This window comes from Salmo trutta, chromosome 3 (genome assembly GCF_901001165.1).
Source record: "Salmo trutta chromosome 3, fSalTru1.1, whole genome shotgun sequence".
Lineage (NCBI taxonomy): Eukaryota > Metazoa > Chordata > Actinopteri > Salmoniformes > Salmonidae > Salmo > Salmo trutta.
In genome coordinates, this window is record NC_042959.1 from 14,199,410 (window position 1) to 14,221,543 (window position 22,134).

General features: G+C 45.6%; 1 protein-coding gene across 1 annotated transcript; it reads left to right on the forward strand.

Moving 5' to 3' along the window:
* Positions 1-4,338: 4,338 nt before the first annotated feature.
* On the forward strand, positions 4,339-21,924 carry si:dkeyp-115e12.6 (centromere protein F; the record flags this gene model as incomplete). Its single annotated transcript, XM_029724399.1, has 12 exons — positions 4,339-4,595; positions 6,275-6,527; positions 6,955-7,151; positions 7,359-7,462; positions 7,655-7,719; positions 7,878-8,145; positions 14,522-14,721; positions 14,857-14,982; positions 15,319-15,447; positions 18,247-18,369; positions 18,631-18,766; positions 19,160-21,924. Coding segments are annotated over exons 2-12 (4,275 nt in total), but the record flags the coding sequence as incomplete, so codon positions are not given.
* Between the last annotated feature and the right edge of the window lie 210 nt (positions 21,925-22,134).

Genomic DNA, 22,134 nt, shown 5'->3' on the forward strand with positions numbered 1-22,134 from the left:
CGGTTGCGGGCGGTGCAGTTGGCGTACCAGGCAGTGATACAGCCCGACATAATGCTTCAATTGTGCTTCTGTAAACGTTTGTGAGGGTTTTAGGTGACAAGCCAAATTTCTTTAGCCTGCTGAGGTTCTGTTGCACCTTTTCACCACACTGTCTGTGTGGGTGGTCCAGTTCAGTTTGTCAGTGATGTGTATGCCAAGGAACTTGAAGCTTTCCATTTTCTTCACTGCGGTCCCGTCGATGTAGATATGGGGGTGCACCCTCTGCGAATGTGATGAAACAGTATTCAGACCCTTTACTCAATGCTTTTTTGAAGTACCTTTGGCAGCGATTACAGCCTCAAGTCTTCTTGGGTATGACGCTACAAGCTTGGCACCTGTATTTGAGGAGATTCTCCAATTCTTCTCTGCAGAACCTCTTAAGCTCTGTCAGGTTGGATGGGGAGCGTTACTGCACAGCTATTTTCAGGTCTCTCCAGAGATGTTCAATCAGGTTCAAGTCTGGCCTCTGGCTGGGCCACTCAAGGACATTCAGAGACTTGTCCTGAAGCCACTCCTGCATTGTCTTGGCTGTGTGCTTATGGTCATTGTCCTTTTGGAAGGTGACCCTTTGCCCCAGTCTGAGGTCCTGAGCGCTCTGGAGCAGGTTTTCATCAAGGATCTCTCTGTACTTTGCTCCGTTCATCTTTCCCTCGATCCTGACTAGTCTCCCAGTCCCTGCCACTGAAAAACATCCTACAGCATGATGCTACCGCCACCATGCTTCACAGTAGGGATGGTGCAAGTGTGGGAGATAAGCAGCTGTGCTGAAGGAGAAAGAACATAAATACATTGGCTATAGGAGGAGAAGATGACATCTGGTTCTAGTAGAGCAACAGGGCACGGTGGGAGGCATAGCGACCTGACAACCAGACTTGAGTTATGCAGAAAGGGCCCCAAATTCTCAAGATAGCCAGACAAAGGGGCACAGAGAAAAGGATGAGCATGCAGTGCATGCATTATTTTTGTACCACATGAGGAGGCCCTGCTCGCATTATAACCTATACAGCTGTCAGATGTGGGTGTTAACAAGCAACAACTGATATGGAGAGATAATGGTAAAGAACGGTCAAGGGAAGCTATTTTCATATAGAGGGAGGGGACTCTATACGTTATGCAAAGACAGAATCCTATAAAGATAGGACTCTGTAATATGAGAATTTAGTCTTTTCCATGGAGGGGCTTGGCTCTGTTACGTGTGTAATAGGGTCCTTCCATGGAAGGGCTCGGCTTTGCTACTCTGTATTAAAGTCTATATTGAATTCACAAGTTCTTGTAAGAGTATTATGTTCTTAAGACAATTTTCCACGACACAAGCTCCAGATGTGACGCTTGGCATTCAGACCAAAGAGTTCAATCTTGTTTTCATCAAACCAGATAATCTTGTTTCTCATGGTCTGAGAGTCCTTTAGGTGCCTTTTGACAAACTCCAAGAGAGCTGTCATGAGCCCTTTACTGAGGAGTGGCTTCCGTCTGGCCACTCTACCATAAAGGCCTGATTGGTAAAGTGCTACAGAGATGGTTGTCCTTCTGGAAGTTTCTCCCATGTCCACAGAGGAACTCTAGAACTCTGTCAGAGTGACTATCGGGTTCTTGGTCACCTCCCTGACCAAGGTCCTTCTCCCCCGACTGCTCAGTTGGCAGGGTGGCTAGCTCTAGGAAGAGCCTTGGTGGTTCCAAACTTCTTCCATTTATCAATGATGGAGGCCACTGTGTTCTTGGGGACCTTCAATGCTGCAGAAATGTTTAGATCTGTGCCTCGACACCATCCTGTCTCGGAGCTCTACAATAATTATGGGGTATTTGTGTGTAGATTGATGAGGGGGAAAAAATGTAATACATTTTAGAATAAGGCTGTATCTTAACAAAAGGTTGAAAAAGGGAAGGGATCTGAACACTTCCAGAATGCACTGTATAAGACAACTGTCTCATTAGTGACAGCAATAGTAACATCAACAACTATATTTAGATCATAATCATCGTCCTAATAACGCCGATGCTGTTCCAGGTATCGTCGTCTGGATTTGAGCGTAATCTGAGATTAAGTCTATACATGACGTAAAGCCGTCTCAATGCTGAGTGAAGTGGAAACCCAGCAGGGTTAGAGAAGTAACCACGTCTTCAGGCTACCCCATACAGACAGAGAGAGAGAACGAGAGCAAGAGAGAGAGAGGCATTTGGAGAGAGAAGGAGAGAAAAAGAGGGAGAGAGAAAGCGAGAGAGACGGCTGGTGGGTGAGATTTCTGTAGCCTACTAATGAGAGAGACAGTTGGATAGGTGGGTGGATGGGGGTAGTCACTCAGATGGCTTATAATGGATGACACACTCATGTTATGTAATCTGAACATAAGCGTTATAGTCCGAACATAATACTCCGGGGCATTATAATCATCTTTCAGATGCTTGTGTTTTCATATACAATGTAAAAAACAATGAGTTGTCCTTGACGTTGGCAATGTCGGCAATTTATCAATTTGTATCTGTTTCACAAACTAGTCAGTTGGCCTAATGTGACAATATGGACATAACATGGACAGAATTTGTATCCAGAGAAAAAAATTATCTTCCTATTTTTTTTAAATGATTGTAATTTCTGCAATGATTGATAAAGGAATAACTTGTTGTCTCAGTCTAAACAAAAGCTAAAGACCCTCTTTTGAAAAGCTTTCTTTCTTCGATACCTACTGCAGCCCTCATACTTCACATACAACATCTGTTCTGCCAGTCACATTCTGTTAAAGGTCCCCAAAGCACACACATCCCTGGGTCGCTCCTCTTTTCAGTTCGCTGCAGCTAGCGAATGGGACGAGTAGCGAAAAAACCTCAAACTGAACAGTTTTATCTCCATCTCTTCATTCAAAGACTCAATCATGGCCACTCTTACTGACAGTTGTGGCTACTTTGTGCGAAGCTTCCAGAAAAGAGGCGTTAAATTCTACAACCACCTAAAAGGAAGCGATTCCCAAACCTTCAACAACAAAGCCATCACCTACAGAGAGATTCATCTACAGAAGAGTCCCCTAAGCCAGCTGGTCCTGGGGCTCTGTTCACAAACACAAGGCCCCAGAGAGCTCCAGGACAGCAACACAATAAGACCCAACCAAATCATGAGAAAACTAAAATATAATTACTTGACACACTGGAAAAAATTAACCAACAGAGCAAACTGGAATGCTATTTGGCCCAAAACAAAGAGTACACAGTGGCAGAATACCTGCCCACTGTGACTGACCCAACATTAAGGAAAGCTCTGACTAACTGTTCCTAGGCCGTCATTGAAAATAAGAATTTGTTCTTAACTGACTTGCCTAGCTAAATTAAGCTAGGTTAAATAAATAAATAAAAATGTACAGACTCAGTGAGCATAGCCTTGCTATTGAGAGAGGCCGCCGTAGGGCCGCCATAGGCAGAACTGGCTCTCAAAAGAAGACTGCCCACAAAATGAGGTGGAAACTGAGCTGCACTTCCTAACTTCCTGCCAAATGTATTACCATATTAGAGACACATATTTCCCTCAGATTACACAGATCCACAATGAATTTGAAAAAATATCAAATTTCTATTGAAATTTCTGTGAAATACCACAGTGTGCCATCACAGCAGCAAGATTTGTGACCTGTTGCAAAGGGCAACCAGTGAAGAACAAACACCATTGTAAATACAACCCATATTTATGTTTATTTATTTTCCGTTTTGTACTTAACTCTTTGCATATCATTACAACACTGTACATAGCTGTAATTTACATTTGAAATATTTCTATTCCTTTGAAACTTTTGTGAGTGTAATGTACATTTCTGATTGTTTATTTCACATTTGTTTATTATCTATTTCACTTGCTTTGACAATGTAAACATGTGTTTTCCATGCCAATAAAGCCCTTTGAATTGAATTGTTGTCTCTACCTTGCCTTTGTGCTGTTGTCTGTGCCCAATAATGTTTGTACCATGTTTTGTGCTGCTACCATGTCGGGTTTCTACCATGTTGTTGTCATGTGGTGTTTTTACCATGCTGTGGTGTTGCCATGCTATGTTGTCTTAGGTCTCTCTTTATGTAGTGTTGGGGTGTCTCTCGTGTCCTGATGTATCTTTTGTCCTATATTTTTATTTTTAAACCCCGTCCCCGCAGGAGGCCTTTTGGTAGGCCGTCATTGTAAATAAGAATTTGTCCTTAACTGACTTGCCTAGTTAAGTGAAGGTTAAATAAATACATTTTAAAAATAGTTTAATCATAGAGAATCGTTTTTCGTCGCTAGGTGTCATCAAAGAGGCCTTCCTAAGTCCCTGTGCTCTGGTCGTACCTCACTGACCCCCCTCTCACCGCAAGTCGTTTTCTTGTTGGCTTGTCAGGCGGCACGAGACTCGCGGGTTTTAGCATGCAGTTGTTGAAATGAAATGCTAACAGATTTTGAAACCATCATCAGACACGCGGCTGCTGAAATATTTACATGAAACTTGTATTCCACCACCTGTGAAGGAACAAATCGAAGTGTAATCTGAAGTTGTCGCGTTGGAGCATTTGGATTTCACATCAATATAAACAGGATTGCGACATAAATGGTAAGTCATCATAGCGAGCTAGAGGCTAGCTGGCTAACGGCTAGTCTGGTTTGGCTCATTTAACTAGTTAGTTCCATTGCTTGCATAGTAATGCCTGTGTAGAATTGTCAATACTGTCTAGGTGGCTAGCCGTATTTACTCCTCTCTGCTGTGATTACATTTCTAGCTAAAGTAAAGACAAGTTGATTCAAAACTAGCTAGCTTATTTGAATATTCAAAACAATGCCATTGCGTGTTGCATGGTGTGTTCTTTCAGTGAATCAAACAGACAACAATATTGTCTTCCTCCACTTTCCAGATTTCATCCAAGTTGTTGAAGACGAGTGACAATCCTGGCAAGAGACCGATTCTAAATATGTGTCTGTCTTGCTGGTTTGACCAACGTTGCCACAGCTGTCTCCTAAGCACATCATTATTTATTGTCAAACAGTACTTCCTAGGAAGGACCACATCATGGTCCTTTCAGTTTCAGCAACTCTGTTGCTATGATTAGCTGTAGCTTAATACTATGAATATTTTCAGAACGATGAGCTGTGATTGCACTATGGCCTCTACCTAGCATGTAGGAAGGTTTAAAAGCAGCATGCGACCAGGCCAACTTTACGTTCTAACCACAATGTGATTGTTGTCACACTAGATAGAGAGACTGAAACAATAGTATTGCAGTGCCAGCCATACATTGCCATTCTCAACGCTATCACTGTCACTGCAGGTGACTGTCATGTCATCATTGTGTAGGATTAACTGACTTGCCTAGTTAAATAAACATACTGTCTGAGCTGCTGTCAGTTCAGTTCAAACCAGCATCCTTTATTTATTTGGCGTTTCATTGACTCATTTTTTACAGACAGAAACTGTACGTAAACAATGACATAACATTGAGCAATGGCAACCAGGAAATTCTCCTCTCTCTTCAAGGACCTGCCTCCTGCTCTCTGTCTCTCTCTGTCTGTGTCCCAAATGGCATCCTATTCCCTATATAGTCTAGTAGTTTTGGGCCCCCTGGTCAAAAGTATTGCACTACATGGGGAATAGGATGCCATTGGGACGCAGACTATCCGTTTGTAGCCTGAGGCGCAGGGTGCATAGCTACACGCCTTTGCATGGAGGGACTTGATTGAGCCATGATGGGTTCGGTTAGATCATGATCTTCAATCAGGATTTTCTTCATTCCTCGGCTCAAACCGTCTGTGTATCTCATTGCCTCTGTGTTTGTGTTATTGTCATGGCTATAAAGCAGAGGAGCTGGCAAACCCATAGGCTATTGCAAAAGTGAAAACATGCGCACAGTGTTACAGGAAATGTGTTGTGTAGACAAACAAATATAAGACTAAACATTCAAATAAGATGTATTTGAATCATGCTTCCTGAAAAGTGGCCTATCCCTGAAGGAGGAGGTCTGTGTTGATGTGCTGGTGGAAAGTGGCAAGCTCTGTCTCCTAGGAAAACACTGAGTCACACTCCCCAGTCCCCACAGCTCTACTGTAAAAAGGAGATCTAGCCTTGGTTACACGGTTCAAACTAAGGCAAGCTTCATGATAGACTGAAGCATGTTCAGACTGAGACACACCTACACACACTTTATTTTTCTTCTTGTTCTTATTTGTTTCATCTTCATCTACTTCGTATTTTTCTTCTACTTTATTACATTTTGAAGTCACTGTGTGTTTCTATTCCAGACTTAACTTCCTGGGGCGTATTGGTCTTACCAGGCTGGTTCTCCAGTGTACCAACCCTGGTGTCTGAGAGATCTACCCTGATCGGGAGGGGATGAGCTGGGCAGAGGAGGACTGGACGGTGGGCCTGTCTGGCCGGGCCCTGCAGAAGGTCAAGGAGCTGCAGGTCCAGCAAGAGAGGCTGAACAGAGAGAGACAGCAGAAACAGCTGCAGCTGGACAGCACACAGACCTCCCTAAACAAACAGACTGTCAAGGTACTGTACGAACAAGTCAAGGTTAGGCAGAGAAAAGTTGTCACCTGAGTTAGGTGATGATTACAGTAGAGATAGATAAGAGATTGAGCTGTAAGAAGAACAATAGCAATGCAGCACTTTGCTCAGCTGGTTTAATACTAATTTAACATGCTTCTCCTCTCATTTTCCTTAAGCTGTGAAAACCGTTTTGCTTTAGTCATGTTTGTCGTTAGTAGCCTAAACACCAGTCTGTTGTTGCTTTTATCCAATTGCTATGTTGTTGTCATGCCAAGATGGTAAAAGTAGAAACAGACTGGCACCCAAACTAGTGTCTGTATACTACTTGAATGTCAGTAAGTAAAGAGTTTTTCTTGGTATTCTTTAAATGCTTATTTCCTGGTATTATTGAGTTATCTATCCTCTGTCTGCCCTTCTCTCTCCTCTTCAGTATGAGGAGGTGCGCGGGGAGCTGCAGTGTGTACAGAGGGAGTTACAGGGGGCTCGGGAGGAGGTGCAGGCAGGTGCGGGTGCGCGGGAGCGTCTCTCTCAGGATCTCCAAGTGAAACAGGCCCAGGTGTGTTCACTGGAGGGACAGCTGGGCTCGGCACGAACCCTCACACACACCCTGGAAAAGGAGGTCAAACGGTTAGTAGCAGCAGCTACGTGTGTGTTGAATTAACGTGTGTAGGGAAGTGGAACATGTCTTGGAATGTTTGAGATTAAGAACTGCTGAGTGGCATACATTTTTTTATTATGTTTATATGCACAGGAGGGTGTGTGTGTGCAGTTCAAAGGTTGGCTTTAAAACATATTTCTGTCCTTTGTTTCCCATGTTCTCTCTCTCTCTTGCAGGTTGGAGGCAGAGCTAGAGAAGTTACAGAACACTAACAGCTCTGGAGATTCCATGTTGTTTTCCACCCCATGCTGGAGTATGACATCACCATGGGACCACAATGGTACAGCACTCTACTCACTCTCTTGATGTCCTCCTGCTCTCTCTTAGTATTTTCCTTCTATTTTCTCCCATGCCACTCCTAGTCTTCTCTCCCTTTGGTCCTGGTCTCAGGCTGTGGAAGACAGGAGAGCTCTTTCTTAGCTGAGTCTGAGTGTTGCTGAGTAACTGAACTATGGGTGTTGTATCCCTGTAGGTGGGAGACAGGAGGAAAGGCAGGGACACAGAGGCGAGGGGGACAATAAAGCACCACACAGCAGAGTGAGTTCAATACCTAAAACTGAGTCCTTCTCAGCCACACATGTTCTGAACACGCTGTATTCCCTGTCATCATACCATATGGGTTCACAGTGCTATAACCCAGTGCTGTATCTGCACTTGTTTTCATCCCTCCCTATTTTTTTTCTTCCCACTTTCAGCAACAGCTCAAATTCTCTGAACCTGGATTCTCACCCACGCCTATGTTCCCACAACAACAAGCCAAGGGCACGCCCCACCGGCGCCTGTCGCACCAATCAGACTCCTCCACTCCCTCAGCTGTGTTTCCGTGGGAACGAGAAGACCCAAAGCCTTCCACCAGGGGACGACCCGCTCCTCCTCCTCCCCCCTCCTCCAGTGATGTCATCAGACGAGGCCAGGAAGCTGGGGATTGTGGGATGGTGAAGGACCTCAGCAGAGAGACAGACAGTATGTGTCACTTTGTCACCACACCACTCTGTGTTATCACTTGTTGACAGATCATTGATGTGCTCTGATGTCAAACTCCACTCCAAACACCTTGGTTTATCATAGTGTCACAACAGTTCAGGTTGATCATACGCCAGTAGTGCTGAGCGATTCACTAACATTTTGATTGAAAAAAATATAAATTATGTAACTAATTGACCGATGTGGGTTCAATTATTTGAATTCTATTTGTTTTTATCTGTTAGCTCAATGTGCAGTTTCTCTAGAAATAAATCAGATCAAGTCCAAACTCTGCGATGTAAAGTGCATTCGGAAAGTATTCAAACCACTTTACTTTTTCCACATTTTGTTACATTACAGCCTTATTCAAAAATGTATTAAATTGTATTTTTTCCTCATCAATCTACACACAATACCCCATAATGACAAAGCAAGTATTCAGACCCTTTACGCAGTACTTTGTTGAAGCACCTCTGGTAGTGATTGTAAGCCTTGAGGCTTCTTGGGTATTTGGGGAGTTACTCACATTCTTCTCTGCAGATCCTCTCAAACTCTGTCAGGTTGGATGGGAAGTGTCGCTGCACAGCTATTTTCAGGTTTCTCCAGAGATGTTTGATCTGGTTCAAGTCTGGGCTCTGGCTGGGCCTCTCAAGGACATTCAGAGACTTGTCCCAAAGCCACTCCTGCATTGTCCTGGCTGTGTGCTAAGGGTCGTTGTCCTTTTGGAAGGTGAACCTTCGCCCCAGTCTGAGTTACTGAACGCTCTGGAGCAGGTTTTCATCAAGGATATCTCTGTACTTTGCTCTGTTCATCTTTCCCTCAATCCTGACTAGTCTGCCAGTCCCTGCAAAACATCCCCACAGCATGATACCGTGCGTCACTGGACCTTCAAAGCTGCAGATTATTATTTTTTTTACCCTTCCCCAGATCTGTGCCTCGACACAATCCTGTCTCGGAGCTCTGCAGACAATTCCTTTGCCCTCGTGGCTTGGTTTTTGTTCTGACATACACTGTCAACTGTGGGACCTTATATAGACAGGTGTGTTCTTTTCCAAATCATGTCCAATCAATTGAATTTACCCCAGGTGGACTCCAATCAAGTTGTAGAAACATCTCAAGGATGATCAATGGAAACAGGATGCACCAGAGCTCAATGTCTAGTATTATAGCAATGGTTTGAGTACTTATGTAAATAAGGTATTTCTGTTTTAACTTCTTTTTTTTTCTAAAAACCTGTTTGTGCTTTGTCATTATGGGGTATTGTGTCGATTGAGGAAATGTTTTATATAATCCATTTTAGAGAAAGGCTGTAACGTAACAAAATGTGGAAAAAGTCAAGGCGTCTGAGTCCTTTCCGAGTGCACTGCAGTGGAGTCGTCAAACTGTACAACAATAATAACGGGGAACAAAATGTACTAGTACAGATTATTGTATGGGACAATATACACACGTTTTTGAGAAAGCTAATTTGAAAGATGCAATTTTATTGTGTAAATGTATTTATTGGTTTCTTTTCATTTTGATGAGATAAAAATGCAATAGATTTAAGTTTGTTGATGTAAAAATCGAAATTCAGATTTGAATGTTGTCGTTAGATTTAGGAAGAAGAAATTCTTGGGGTTAAATGGTGTCCATGCTGAAAAAGTTAAAATACCACTGTTTTACATAGTTTAGTGCAGGAAACGTGGTAATTAACTACAATGACCATCATCCGTGTCGCGCCTACTTGTCCGGTCTGTGTTTCGTTTACAGCTGCTACGAGAAGAGATGGAAAAATGTGCGATCGACAGGTATAGCAGTTTCTTTGAGGTATCTAGCTGAAAATACATGATCTAAGTGATTTCTAGTTGTTATTCAGCAGTCATAAAAGTATGCCTTATTTACTTTGAAGAACTTCTGAAATGGTGGTAAAAAGAAAAAGATACACAACCGTTCAAAAGTTTGGGCTCACTTAGAAATGTCCTTGTTTTTGAAAGAAAGATTTTTGTCCATTTAAAATAACATCAAATTGATCAGAAATACAGTGTAGACATTGTTAATGTTGTAAATGACTATTGTAGCTGGAAACGACTGATAAAAAAACAAACAATGAATATCTACATAGGCGTACAGAGGCCCATTATCAGCAACCATCACTCCTGTTTTCCAATGGTGCGTTGTGTTAGCTAATCCAAATTTATCATTTTAAAAGGCTAATTGATCATTATAAAACCCTTTTGCAATTATGTTAGCACAGCTGAAAAACTGTTCTTATTAAAGAAGCAATACAACTGGCCTTTAGACAAGTTGATTATCAGCATTTGTGGGTTCGATTACAGCCTCAAAATGGCCAGAAACAAATAACTTTCTTCTGAAACTCGTCAGTCTATTCTTGTTATGACAAATGAAGGCTATTCCATGTGAGAAATTGCCAAGAAACTGATGATCTCGTACAGCGCTGTATACTATTCCCTTCACAGAACAGCGCAAACTGGCTCTAACCAGAATAGAAAGAGGAGTGGAAGGCCCCGGTGCACAACTGAGCAAGAGGACAAGTACATTAGATTGTCTAGTTTGAGAAACAAACGCCTCACAAGTCCTCAACTGGCAGCTTCATTAAATAGTACCCGCAAAACACCAGTCTCAACGTCAACAGTGAAGAGGCGACTCCGGGATGCTGGCCTTCTAGGCATATCTCAGACTGGCCAATAAAAGATTCAGATGGGCAAAAGAACACATACACTGGACAGAGGAACTCTGCCTAGAAGGCCAGCATCCCGGAGTCGCCTCTTCACTGTTGACGTTGAGACTTTTTTTTTGCGGGTACCATTTAACTATGATAAACTTGGATTAGCTAACATAACGTGCCATTGGAACACAGGAGTGATGGTTGCTGATAATGGGCCTCTTTACGCCAATGTACATATTCCATAAAAAATCTAACCTTTCCAGCTACAATAGTAATTTACAAGGACATTTCTAAGTGTAACCGATGTGAAATGGCTAGTTAGTTAGCGGTGGTGCGCGCTAATAGCGTTTCAATCAGTGACGTCACTCGCTCTGAGACTTGAAGTAGGGTTTCCCCTTGCGTCGCAAGGGCCGCGGCTTTTGTGGCGCGATGGGTAACGATGCTTCGTGGGGTGTCAGTTGTTGATGTGTGCAAGGGTCCCTGGTTCGAGCCCGGGTTGGGGCGAAGAGAGGGACGGAACCTACACTGTTACATTGGTGCCGTGACCCGGATCATTGGTTGCTGCGGAAAAGGAGGAGGTCAAAAAGGGGGGTGAGTGTAACCGATGTGAAATGGCTAGTTAGTTAGCGGTGATTCGCGCTAATAGTGTTTCAATCGGTGACGTCACTCGCTCTGAGACCTGAAGTAGGGTTTCATGGCTCTTGTGGCGCGATGGGTAACGATGCTTCGCTGGGTGTCAGTTGTTGATGTGTGCAAGGGTCCCTGGTTCGAGCCCGGGTTGGGGCGAAGAGAGGGACGGAACCTACACTGTTACATAAGTGACCCCAAACTTTTGAACGGTAGTATGCATGTATGTATGTATGAATGTATGTATATGTGTATACATATACATACATACATACATACATACATACATACATACATACATACATACATACATACATACATACATACATACATACATAACTCAACCGAAACGGTACCGAATTCAAAAAGCACTAATTGCTCAGCACTAGAGACCATATTTGATCAATTCTGATGTGTCTGGTCTCATCTCTAGTATTTCCAAGAATCAGAGAATTTGTTTTCCCATTAGTAGGCCAATAATACAGTTGAAGTCGGAAGTTTACATACACCTTAGCCAAATACATTTAAAAGCAGTTTTTCACAGTTACTGACATTTAATCCTAGTAAAAATTCCATGTCTTAGGTCAGTTAGGATCACCACTTTATTTTAAGAATGTGAAATGTCAGAATAATAGTAGAGTGATTTATTTCATCACATTCCCAGTGGGTCAGAAGTTTACATACACTCAATTAGTATTTGGTAGCATTGCCTTTAAATTGTTTAACTTGGGTCAAATGTTTCAGGCAACCTTCCACAAGCTTCCCACAATAAGTTGGGTGAATTTTGGCCCATTCCTCTTGACAGAGCTGGTGTAACTGAGTCAGGTTTGTAGGCCTCCTTGCTCGCACACGCTTTTTCAGTTCTGCTCACAAATGTTCTATTGGATTGAGGTCAGGGCTTTGTGATGGCCACTCCAATACCTTGACTTTGTTGTCCTTAAGCCATTTTGCCACAACTTTGGAAGAATGCTTGGGGCCACTGTCCATTTGGAAAACCCATTTGCGACCAAGCATTAACTTCCTGACTGAGGTCTTGAGATGTTGCTTCAACCAATCCACATAATTTTCCTCCCTCATGATGTCATCTATTTTGTGAAGTGCACCAGTCCCTCCTGCAGCAAAGCACCCCACAACATGATGCTGCCACCCCCGTGCTTCGCGGTTGGGATGGTGTTCTTCGGCTTGCAAGCGTCCCCATTTTTCCTCCAAACATAACGATGGTCATTATGGCCAAACAGTTCTATTTTTGTTTCATCAGACCAGAGGAGATTTCTCCAAAAAGTACGATCTTTGTCCCCATGTGCAGTTGCAAACCATAGTCTGGCTTTTTTATGGTGGTTTTGGAGCAGTGGCTTCTTCCTTGCTGAGTGCCCTTTCAGGTTATGTCGATATAGGACTCATTTTACTGTGGATGTAGATACTTTTGTACCTGTTTCCTCCAGCATCTTCACAAGGTCCTTTGCTGTTGCACTTTTCGCACCAAAGTACGTTCATCTCTAGGAGACAGAACGCGTCTCCTTCCTGAGCGGTATGACAGCTGTGTGGTCCCATGGTGTTTATACTTGCGTACTATTGTTTGTACAGATGAACATGGTACCTTCAGGCGTTTGGAAATTGCTCCCAAGGATGAACCAGACTTGTGGAGGTCTACAATTTTTTTTCTGAGGTCTTGGCTGATTTATTTAGATTTTCCCATGATGTAAAGCAAAGAGGCACTGAGTTTGAAGGTAGGCCTTGAAATACAAACACAGGTACACCTCCAATTGACTCAAATTATGTCAATTAGCCTATCAGAAGCTTCTAAAGCCATGACATCATTTTCTGGAATTCTCCAAGCTGTTTAAAGGCACAGTCAACTTAGTGTATGTAAACTTCTGACCCACTGGAATTGTGATGCATTGAATTATAAGTGAAATAATCTGTAAATAATTGTTGGAAAAATTACTTGTGTCATGCACAAAATAGATGTCCTAACCGACTTGCCAAAACTATAGTTTGTTAACAAGAAATTTGTGGAGTGGTTGAAAAACGAGTTTTAATGATTCCAACCTAAGTGTATGTAAACTTCCGACTTCAACTGTACATGGGTTGTATTTGTTTTCCATTAGACGGCCAATAATATATGGGTTGTATTTGTTTCCCATTAGACGGCCAATGATATATGGGTTGTATTTGTTTTCCATTAGACGGCCAATAATATATGGGTTGTATTTGTTTCCCATTAGACGGCCAATAATATATGGGTTGTATTTGTTTCCCATTAGACGGCCAATAATATATGGGTTGTATTTGTTTTCCATTAGATGGCCAATAATATATGGGTTGTATTTGTTTTCCATTAGTCGGCCAATTATATATGGGCTGTATTTGTTTTTCGAGTGCTGGTTGGAGCAGGAAGGATGCAGTTAAAATTAAATCAGTAAAAACTGCTAGCTTCCTTGGACAGTAGGAGGGGCAGAGAGAGAGAGGCAATGTTTACTTTAGGTGTGAGTCAGACAGTGTGTAATCAGAGACATCAGTGTGTTTAGCCTGAATCCCCCCCCATTGTTTTCCATGCTGGTCGGTAGACGCTGGCTGCAGTAATGGGCTTTGTGTCATCCTGTATGGCTCTAGACACATTGAATTACTAGCCTTTCAGTACAGACACTGTGTTCCTCAACAGAGGAGACAAGACTGCTCAAATGTACTTTGAAATGAGCTCAAAATGGATTTCACATGAATTAGAATCTGTTGAAATTGTGGAACTCAAAACTAGAGTAAAGGGCATTGTGGAAACAGAGACATTAGTCATTCTGGGTGGATCGTCCTACTTTCACAATAATCAATAGTCGCTACAGTGTTAATCCGTGTGTTAGTCGTTCTCACAGTCAATCTGACAGCTATCTGATAAATCAATCACTTCCCTGTTTACATTCTCAACATGTTACAGCAGAACACTACGTATTGACTATGAATCCCGAACACCCTCTCAACTTATAGTAATTCACAACCCTTTGTTGACATGAAATGTGTAAGAAAGGCACAGTCACATTGCCTAAATGCCAAAGCAAACGGGGAACGTTCTCTCTCCATCTCTCCCAGTGTCGGGGTGTGTAGCAGAGCTGCAGGGGCGTATGCGTGGCCTACAAGGGGAGCTGAAGGCTGAGTGTGAGCGGTTCAGACAGACCCAGGATGCTCTAGCCAACGCCAGGAAAGACTTGACCACCAGAGAACAAAGTCTACAGAGGGCCAAGGACGAACTGAGCCTCGCTCACACGCGCATCTCACAGGAGAGCGATCGGGTACGGATGCACACACTGTATGAAACACAAAGACGTGAGTGACTGCCAAACACAGACTGCACTTAAGAGTGTGACTGGCAAGGCAGAGCGACACAGTCATACCTGTCACATTGTTTTACTGTGTCTCCTCTCCAGGCCCAGTCGTTGGAGCAGCGTGTGAAGCAGCTGCAGGAGGAACTGAAGTGTCAGAGACAGAACACTGAGAGCAGCCGTCTGCAGCACCAGCAACGCACCAGAGACCTGGACAAGCAACACCAGAGGGTGAGGAGAGGGGAGAGAGGCTGTGTGTGCGTCTGAGGGTCTCATACGCCCCTGCAGCTACACACCCAGGTGTGACGTGTGGAAGGTGATGTGGGGAAAAGTCTAGTGTCTATTTCGTGCGTGTATTGTGAGTTCAAAGTGTCAAAGCATCCGGTTATTAAAACATTATCCAGGCTTGTGTCCCAAATGGCTCTCTATTCCCTATGTAGAGCACTACTTTTGACCCGAGCCCATAGGGTAGTGCACTACATAGTAGAGAATAGGGTGCCATTTGGGACCGAGTTCGGGATCCTGTCTACTCTACTGATGATGCCCATGATGTTGGATGTATTGCAGGACTTGTTGGAGCTGCAGAAAGAGTGTCAGTCTGTGGAGAAACAGCACCAGCTGGATGTTAACAAACTGAACCAGGAGGTCCAGCAGGCCAGAACACTACACAACACACTACAGGTCCAGTCTGAGAAGGTACACACAGTCTTTATTTCACTGTTTTCATCTCTGGGTTTCAAAATGTCTTGTCTGAACTCTTTGTTCTACTTTCTTGCCTCTTGTTCTCTTGCTCGCTCTCTCTGTTTCTCTCTCTCACAATGGAGTTCAGCTATGTGCTGCTCTCAAGGTCAATGAACTAATGTTTCTCTTCTTTCTTGACCTTGCTTGTTTTCTTTTTTTGCTTCCTCTCTTCTGTCTCTGTCTCTGTCTCTCTCGGTGTATTTTCCTCCCCTCTTGGTTTGTCCCAGTGGAGTGTTGAGCGGGGAAGGTAATACTGGTCTGACTGACTGTTCAGAACCTTTGACTTGATGTGCTGTTGTCTTCTGGGAAACATAACTCGCCTTGACGTATTCATCATTCTCATCCAAGGAGGGTTGGTGGGAGTGGGTGGAGGCATGAGAGTTACTTCCACTAGAGGCTGGACGTGCATGTGGAGGTGCATGAATGGTGTGATGTTATTGGTGTGCATTTCAAAATGGTTGCACGTTACAGTAAAAGAGATGCTGGTTATTCCAGGCTCACAGGTGCTACTTAATACTTACTGAGAATATTTCCCATCCCCACCTCTACACATGTTTAGCTTTTCAAGCTCCAGTTCATGAATGATGAACAATAAATCACTTTCAGTTCCTTCTGTCAGTCACCACAGTCTAGTAAAGGCAGGCCTGACCGCAGTAATGTATCTAATCTAGTTCAATCTGATACGGAATTCATTGTTTACGTCCCAAATGGCACCCTATTCCCCTTAATAGTGCACTTCTTTTAACCAGGGCACATAGATGGGGAATAGGGTGCCATTTGGGGACACAACCATTCTCTTCCTCACTCTCCAATCCACACTGAACACAATAGAGCTACAGTTCATATGGTTTAGCTAGCTGCCTCAAATCAGATTGACATAATATTGAATTATTGATAAGCTTTTTAATCTGCTCACGTGTTGCTTTTAAAGTGGTTATGCGAGTTAAACGGACCAATGGTTGTAGGGCTTTGTCTGAGCATGGGGAATATAAGCATGTGTATTCCAGACCAGTGAATTCCACAACAATGACATTGCACAAATTGATAAACCTCAAATTGGTTGATCAATTTGTAGGGGTATTCATTAGTTGTTTTTATCCATGGCATGGAAGTGTATCCAATGTTTTGAGTGTTACATCATGTAAGCAAGAAACATTTGATCATGTTTACATGTAGTTTGCTATGTATCTGATGGATTTGATAGTTTCCCCATCTCTCTGCCTGGTGTGTAGCTTACTGCACTTTGTGTGGCTGTCCTTTAGACGGACACGACACGACCTGTCCTTTAGACGGACACGACACGACCTGTCCTTTAGGCGGACACGACGCGACCGGTCCTTTAGACGGACACAACCCGACCGGTCCTTTAGACGGACACGACCCGACCTGTCCTTTAGACGGACACGACCCGACCGGTCCTTTAGACGGACACGACCCGACCGGTCCTTTAGACGGACACGACGCGACCGGTCCTTTAGACGGACACGACGCGACCGGTCCTTTAGACGGACACGACGCGACCGGTCCTTTAGACGGACACGACGCGACCGGTCCTTTAGACGGACACGACGCGACCGGTCCTTTAGACGGACACGACGCGACCGGTCCTTTAGACGGACACGACGCGACCGGTCCTTTAGACGGACACGACGCGACCGGTCCTTTAGACGGACACGACGCGACCGGTCCTTTAGACGGACACGACGCGACCGGTCCTTTAGACGGACACGACGCGACCGGTCCTTTAGACGGACACGACGCGACCGGTCCTTTAGACGGACACGACCCGACCGGTCCTTTAGGCGGACACGACCCGACCGGTCCTTTAGGCGGACACGACCCGACCGGTCCTTTAGACGGACACGACGCGACGGTCCTTTAGACGGACACGACGCGACCGGTCCTTTAGGCGGACACGACGCGACCGGTCCTTTAGGCGGACACGACCCGACCGGTCCTTTAGGCGGACACGACCCGACCGGTCCTTTAGGCGGACACGACCCGACCTGTCCTTTAGGCGGACACGACCCGACCTGTCCTTTAGGCGGACACGACGCGACCGGTCCTTTAGGCGGACACGACGCGACCGGTCCTTTAGGCGGACACGACGCGACCGGTCCTTTAGACGGACACGACGCGACCGGTCCTTTAGACGGACACGACGCGACCGGTCCTTTAGGGGGACACGACCCGACCGGTCCTTTAGGGGGACACGACCCGACCGGTCCTTTAGGCGGACACGACCCGACCTGTCCTTTAGGCGGACAGGACACGACCTGTCCTTTAGGCGGACACGACCCGACCTGTCCTTTAGACGGACACGACCCGACCTGTCCTTTAGACGGACACGACGCGACCGGTCCTTTAGACGGACACGACGCGACCGGTCCTTTAGGGGGACACGACCCGACCTGTCCTTTAGGGGGACACGACCCGACCTGTCCTTTAGGGGGACACGACCCGACCTGTCCTTTAGGGGGACACGACCCGACCTGTCCTTTAGGCGGACAGGACACGACCTGTCCTTTAGGCGGACAGGACGTGATCCTGTCTTTTCCCAGCTCCTCTCCTCTCCTACCCGTCCTTCCATTGTTTCCTCTCCGCTGGCCTCCTGCCCTTTCCTCAAGAGTTCCTATTTCTACTACCTTTTATATGTGATCTTCTCATAGCCTTTCCCAGTCCCCACCTTTTCCTTAGTGATTACTTCCTTCCTCCATGATGGAGTAATATTCCTGTCCCTCATGTCTGTCCCAGGTGTCCCTTCAGAAGCAGGCGTTGGAGAGGGATGTAGACGCTCTGAAAGAGAAAGTCAAATGGACTGAGGGGGAATTGAAGGAGAGCCAGAAGAAAGAGGCCCAAACACAAACCAAACTAACGGTATACACACACCAAATTATGAACAGACTGTTGTGTCCTTAGTCTAGACATGTCAATCTATTATGCATGAACTAAGCAGTGGCCGCGTTATGAAGTCACTGAATCATTTAGCAGTATCTGTTTAAGTCAATATGTTATTGCTACAGAATTGGGTTCTGTTACAGAAAGAATATGTGGTTATTAAAAGTTTATATAGTTGATATTGCATAGTTATTACATAGTTATTGACTGTATGCATGTGAATGTGTTGCTTTCCGATAGGAGACGGTGCGTGAGAGGGAGGGGTTGAATGTAACTCTGGAGCAGAACAGGAGGAGAGAGAGGGGACTGGAGGAGGAGGTGAAGAATCTGGCTGAGGATCTGGCTGAGGCCCTCCGACACCTCAAAGAACTAGAAGGTGAGGAGGGAGGAGGAGGAGGAGAGAGCTGTTGTTGATAATGGGGTGTTTACCCTTTATGAAAAGAGACAATAGACAATGCTGTTGTCTTCTTAAGGTTAAGAAATTTGAGTTTGAGTTAACAAAAGAGTGAAATCCTACACCAAACTGTTCGTGACTTTCAGAATACTTTTTTCCCCTCACTAACTTCCTTTAAGCTGCACAAGCTAGCCTTGTTACTGCTGCCACCTGCTGACCTTCAGCGGTATTACACCCTGACTCATGATATTTGGTTGATTATCCAAATGATTCTCTCTGGTAACATTTTGCTGAATTAACATGCCAGTTTGAATGATAATAAGTCATTTAGTTTATATTTTTCTCCCTTGTTTCTTTCCCTATTCCCCTTTCTAGACCAGAAGACAGTCCAGCCCTCTGCTGCTCCAATGACTCCAGTTCCGTTTAGCCCTGCAGGACAGAACTTTTCCCCAGTCTCACCACCACGACATGGCCGCCACGCCCCACACACACCCTCGGCTCAGACCAACAGACCTGCCAAAGAGGAGCGAGCGAAGGAGGGAGAGGAGAGAGGGAATGAGGAACGGAGAGCAAAGTACCCCACAGAGAGAGAACCTGGAGAGGGCATTGACTCAGAACACATCACTGCGTTTGGATCCACAGACTCTGAAAAACGACAGCGGGCAGGAGGGAGGGGGGAGGAGAGAAAAGACGAGGCAGATTCCGTAGTAGATGGCTGCATCCCTGGAAAGGAAGCATCCACCAAGGACAAAAACACACTCAACACACCGAGCTCTCTTTCTCCAACAGACCACAGTCCCCACCTCACCAGCTCCGCTAGCTCCGACACAGACTACGAGAGCGAGACCCTGTCCAGCCACTCCAAACCCCGAGCCCAGACCACTAAGGCTGAGGGAGACCTACAGAGGGAGAACAGAGAGCTGCGTTCAGAGCTAAAGGACGTTAAGGATGAGTTACAAAGGAGACTGGAGGATCTGGAGACCCAGCGCAGAGCAGAGGCCGAGGCCAGGACCAAGCTCAAGCAGCTCAGCCGCAAACACGCCTCCCAAGCCAAGACCTCCAGAGAGACGGAGGAGGAGGAGGAGGAGAGGGCCGAGATGGGGAGGTTGAAGGAGGCACTGGCTGAACTTGAGATAAAGGTCAGGAGAGATGCAGAGGACAGGGAGAGAGTGGAGGAAAGGAAAGGGAGGGAGAGAGAGGACCGGGAGTCTGAAAGCATGCTGTTGAATCTCCAGCTAAAGAAGCAGCTGGTTGAGTTGAAGACTGAGCTCTTGATAGAACAGGAGGAGAGAGAAAGGGAAAAGGAGGAGGAGAGGAAGAGATTGAAAAACAAAGGGATCGAAGGAACGATTGAACTTACTGTGAAGCTGGAGGAGCTCCAGGCAGAGTTGGAGGAGCTGAAGAACCGTGGAGGTCTTGAAAGGAAGAACATGGTAGATAAAAACACCCCTCTGACATATCTCACCATGCACCGTGACATCCCCTCTAACTCCAACAACAACACTGTTGTCCCTGACAACAAGCTACTACCATCGCCAGACCAGCACCATCTCCTGTGTGAGTCCACCACTGTTGTCTCGCAGGCAACAACAGCTGATCTGATCCGGGAAGAAGGAACTCTGAACAAAGCGCCAGAACTCTCCAGACCTATTGGTGAGGGAGAGACCATTGTGGAGGCTCAGAGGGGTATGTCTGCCTCTGAGCTGGGTGAAACCACTGTGGAAGCCGAGAAAAGGATATCTTCTTCAGACCAGGGAGAGACCAATAAAGACACTCTGAGAGGTGTATCTCCCTCAGACATGGAGAAAACCCCACTGGCGCTCCAGAGCGCAGGCTTCTCTGCCTCAGAGCTAGCCCAGGAGGTGGAGCGTCTACGGGAGGAGAGTGCCAGGGAGGCTGGGCGAGCCATACACTCCCAGGCCAAGCTGGAGGCTTTACAGAGCCAGGTGACCAGGCAGACCCAGCAGCTGACCCTGGCCTTCGACCACCAGAGCAGACACATCCAGGACCTGCTGGCAGAGCTGCAGGAGAAGGAGGGCGGACTTCTCAGGCAGGGAAAGGAACTGCAGCGCTGCAGAGATGAACTGGCCATGCTCAGACAGGAGAGGGAGAGACCGGAGATGAAGAAAGAGAGAAGGGAGGATGAGAGAGAGAGACGGGAGGAAGAGAGACAGGAGGTAGAGGAGGAGATAAAGGACAGTAGGGTAACTAGAACCCCTCAGCAGGCTGACCATTACACAGATATACATCAGATCACACACAGCGCTCAGAATGAGTCTGCCTCTGGGATAGAAGAGACTACAGACATAACAATGAAACCACTGAACACTACCCAGGCTTCCTCTACACTTTGTGATGAGGGAGGTCAGCTGACCACTCCACAGAAAAACTGTGTCACTGAATGGCATGATGTAACAGATAGCAGTACCACTCTGGGCAGCCATCCTGCTGAACATAATACAGAGAAGATGGTGGATTATAAGGTTTCTGCCCAGCCAGGCAGGAGTGAAGAAACGAGAAACAAAGAGAAATTCAAATCTGACAGTTTAACTATAGCATGTTCCAAAGGGCAGATGGAACCGTCTGAGAGTTCTGAGATGAAACACATCCGTAGTGAAGAACAACATTCAACCAAGGAGTTCCAGCTATTCCAGAGAGACCCGAGTGTAACCCGGACTGAGAACACATGTCTTACTGCAGAGCTGGAGAAAGTTTCTGGTCCTATCAACAGGCCTGAAGACACCAGTGAACAGGAGAGACAAGATAGCGGAGGAGAGGGTTTGGCTGTAGAGTTGCAGTCTCTAAAACAGAACAACGAACTGCTGAAACTGACACTTCCAGATGTGGCAAACACAGACCGAGAAACTAGTTCTGTCAGTAACACAACACTACCAGCGACTTGTGAAGAACAGGCTGAAAGAAAAGCGAAGAGAAGGAAAAGAAAGAAGCAGAGAGGAGGACAGGAAGTTATCTCCTCCCCTGGAGAGCTAAAGCAAATCAGTGACATCAGTGACATTATCACCTCGGGACGTGAGGCCACACTGCATGATGGAGGGAAACACGTAGATGAGGAGAGAGGGGCAGTAGAGTCTGAAGGAGTGAAGGAGATGGAGGCAGGGGATGAGGAGAGAGGGGCAGTAGAGTCTGAAGGAGTGAAGGAGATGGGGGCAGGGGATGAGGAGAGAGGGGCAGTAGAGTCTGAAGGAGTGAAGGAGATGGGGGCAGGGGATGAGGAGAGAGGGGCAGTAGAGTCTGAAGGAGTGAAGGAGATGGAGGCAGGGGATGAGGAGAGAGGGGCAGTAGAGTCTGAAGGAGTGAAGGAGATGGAGGCAGGGGATGAGGAGAGAGGG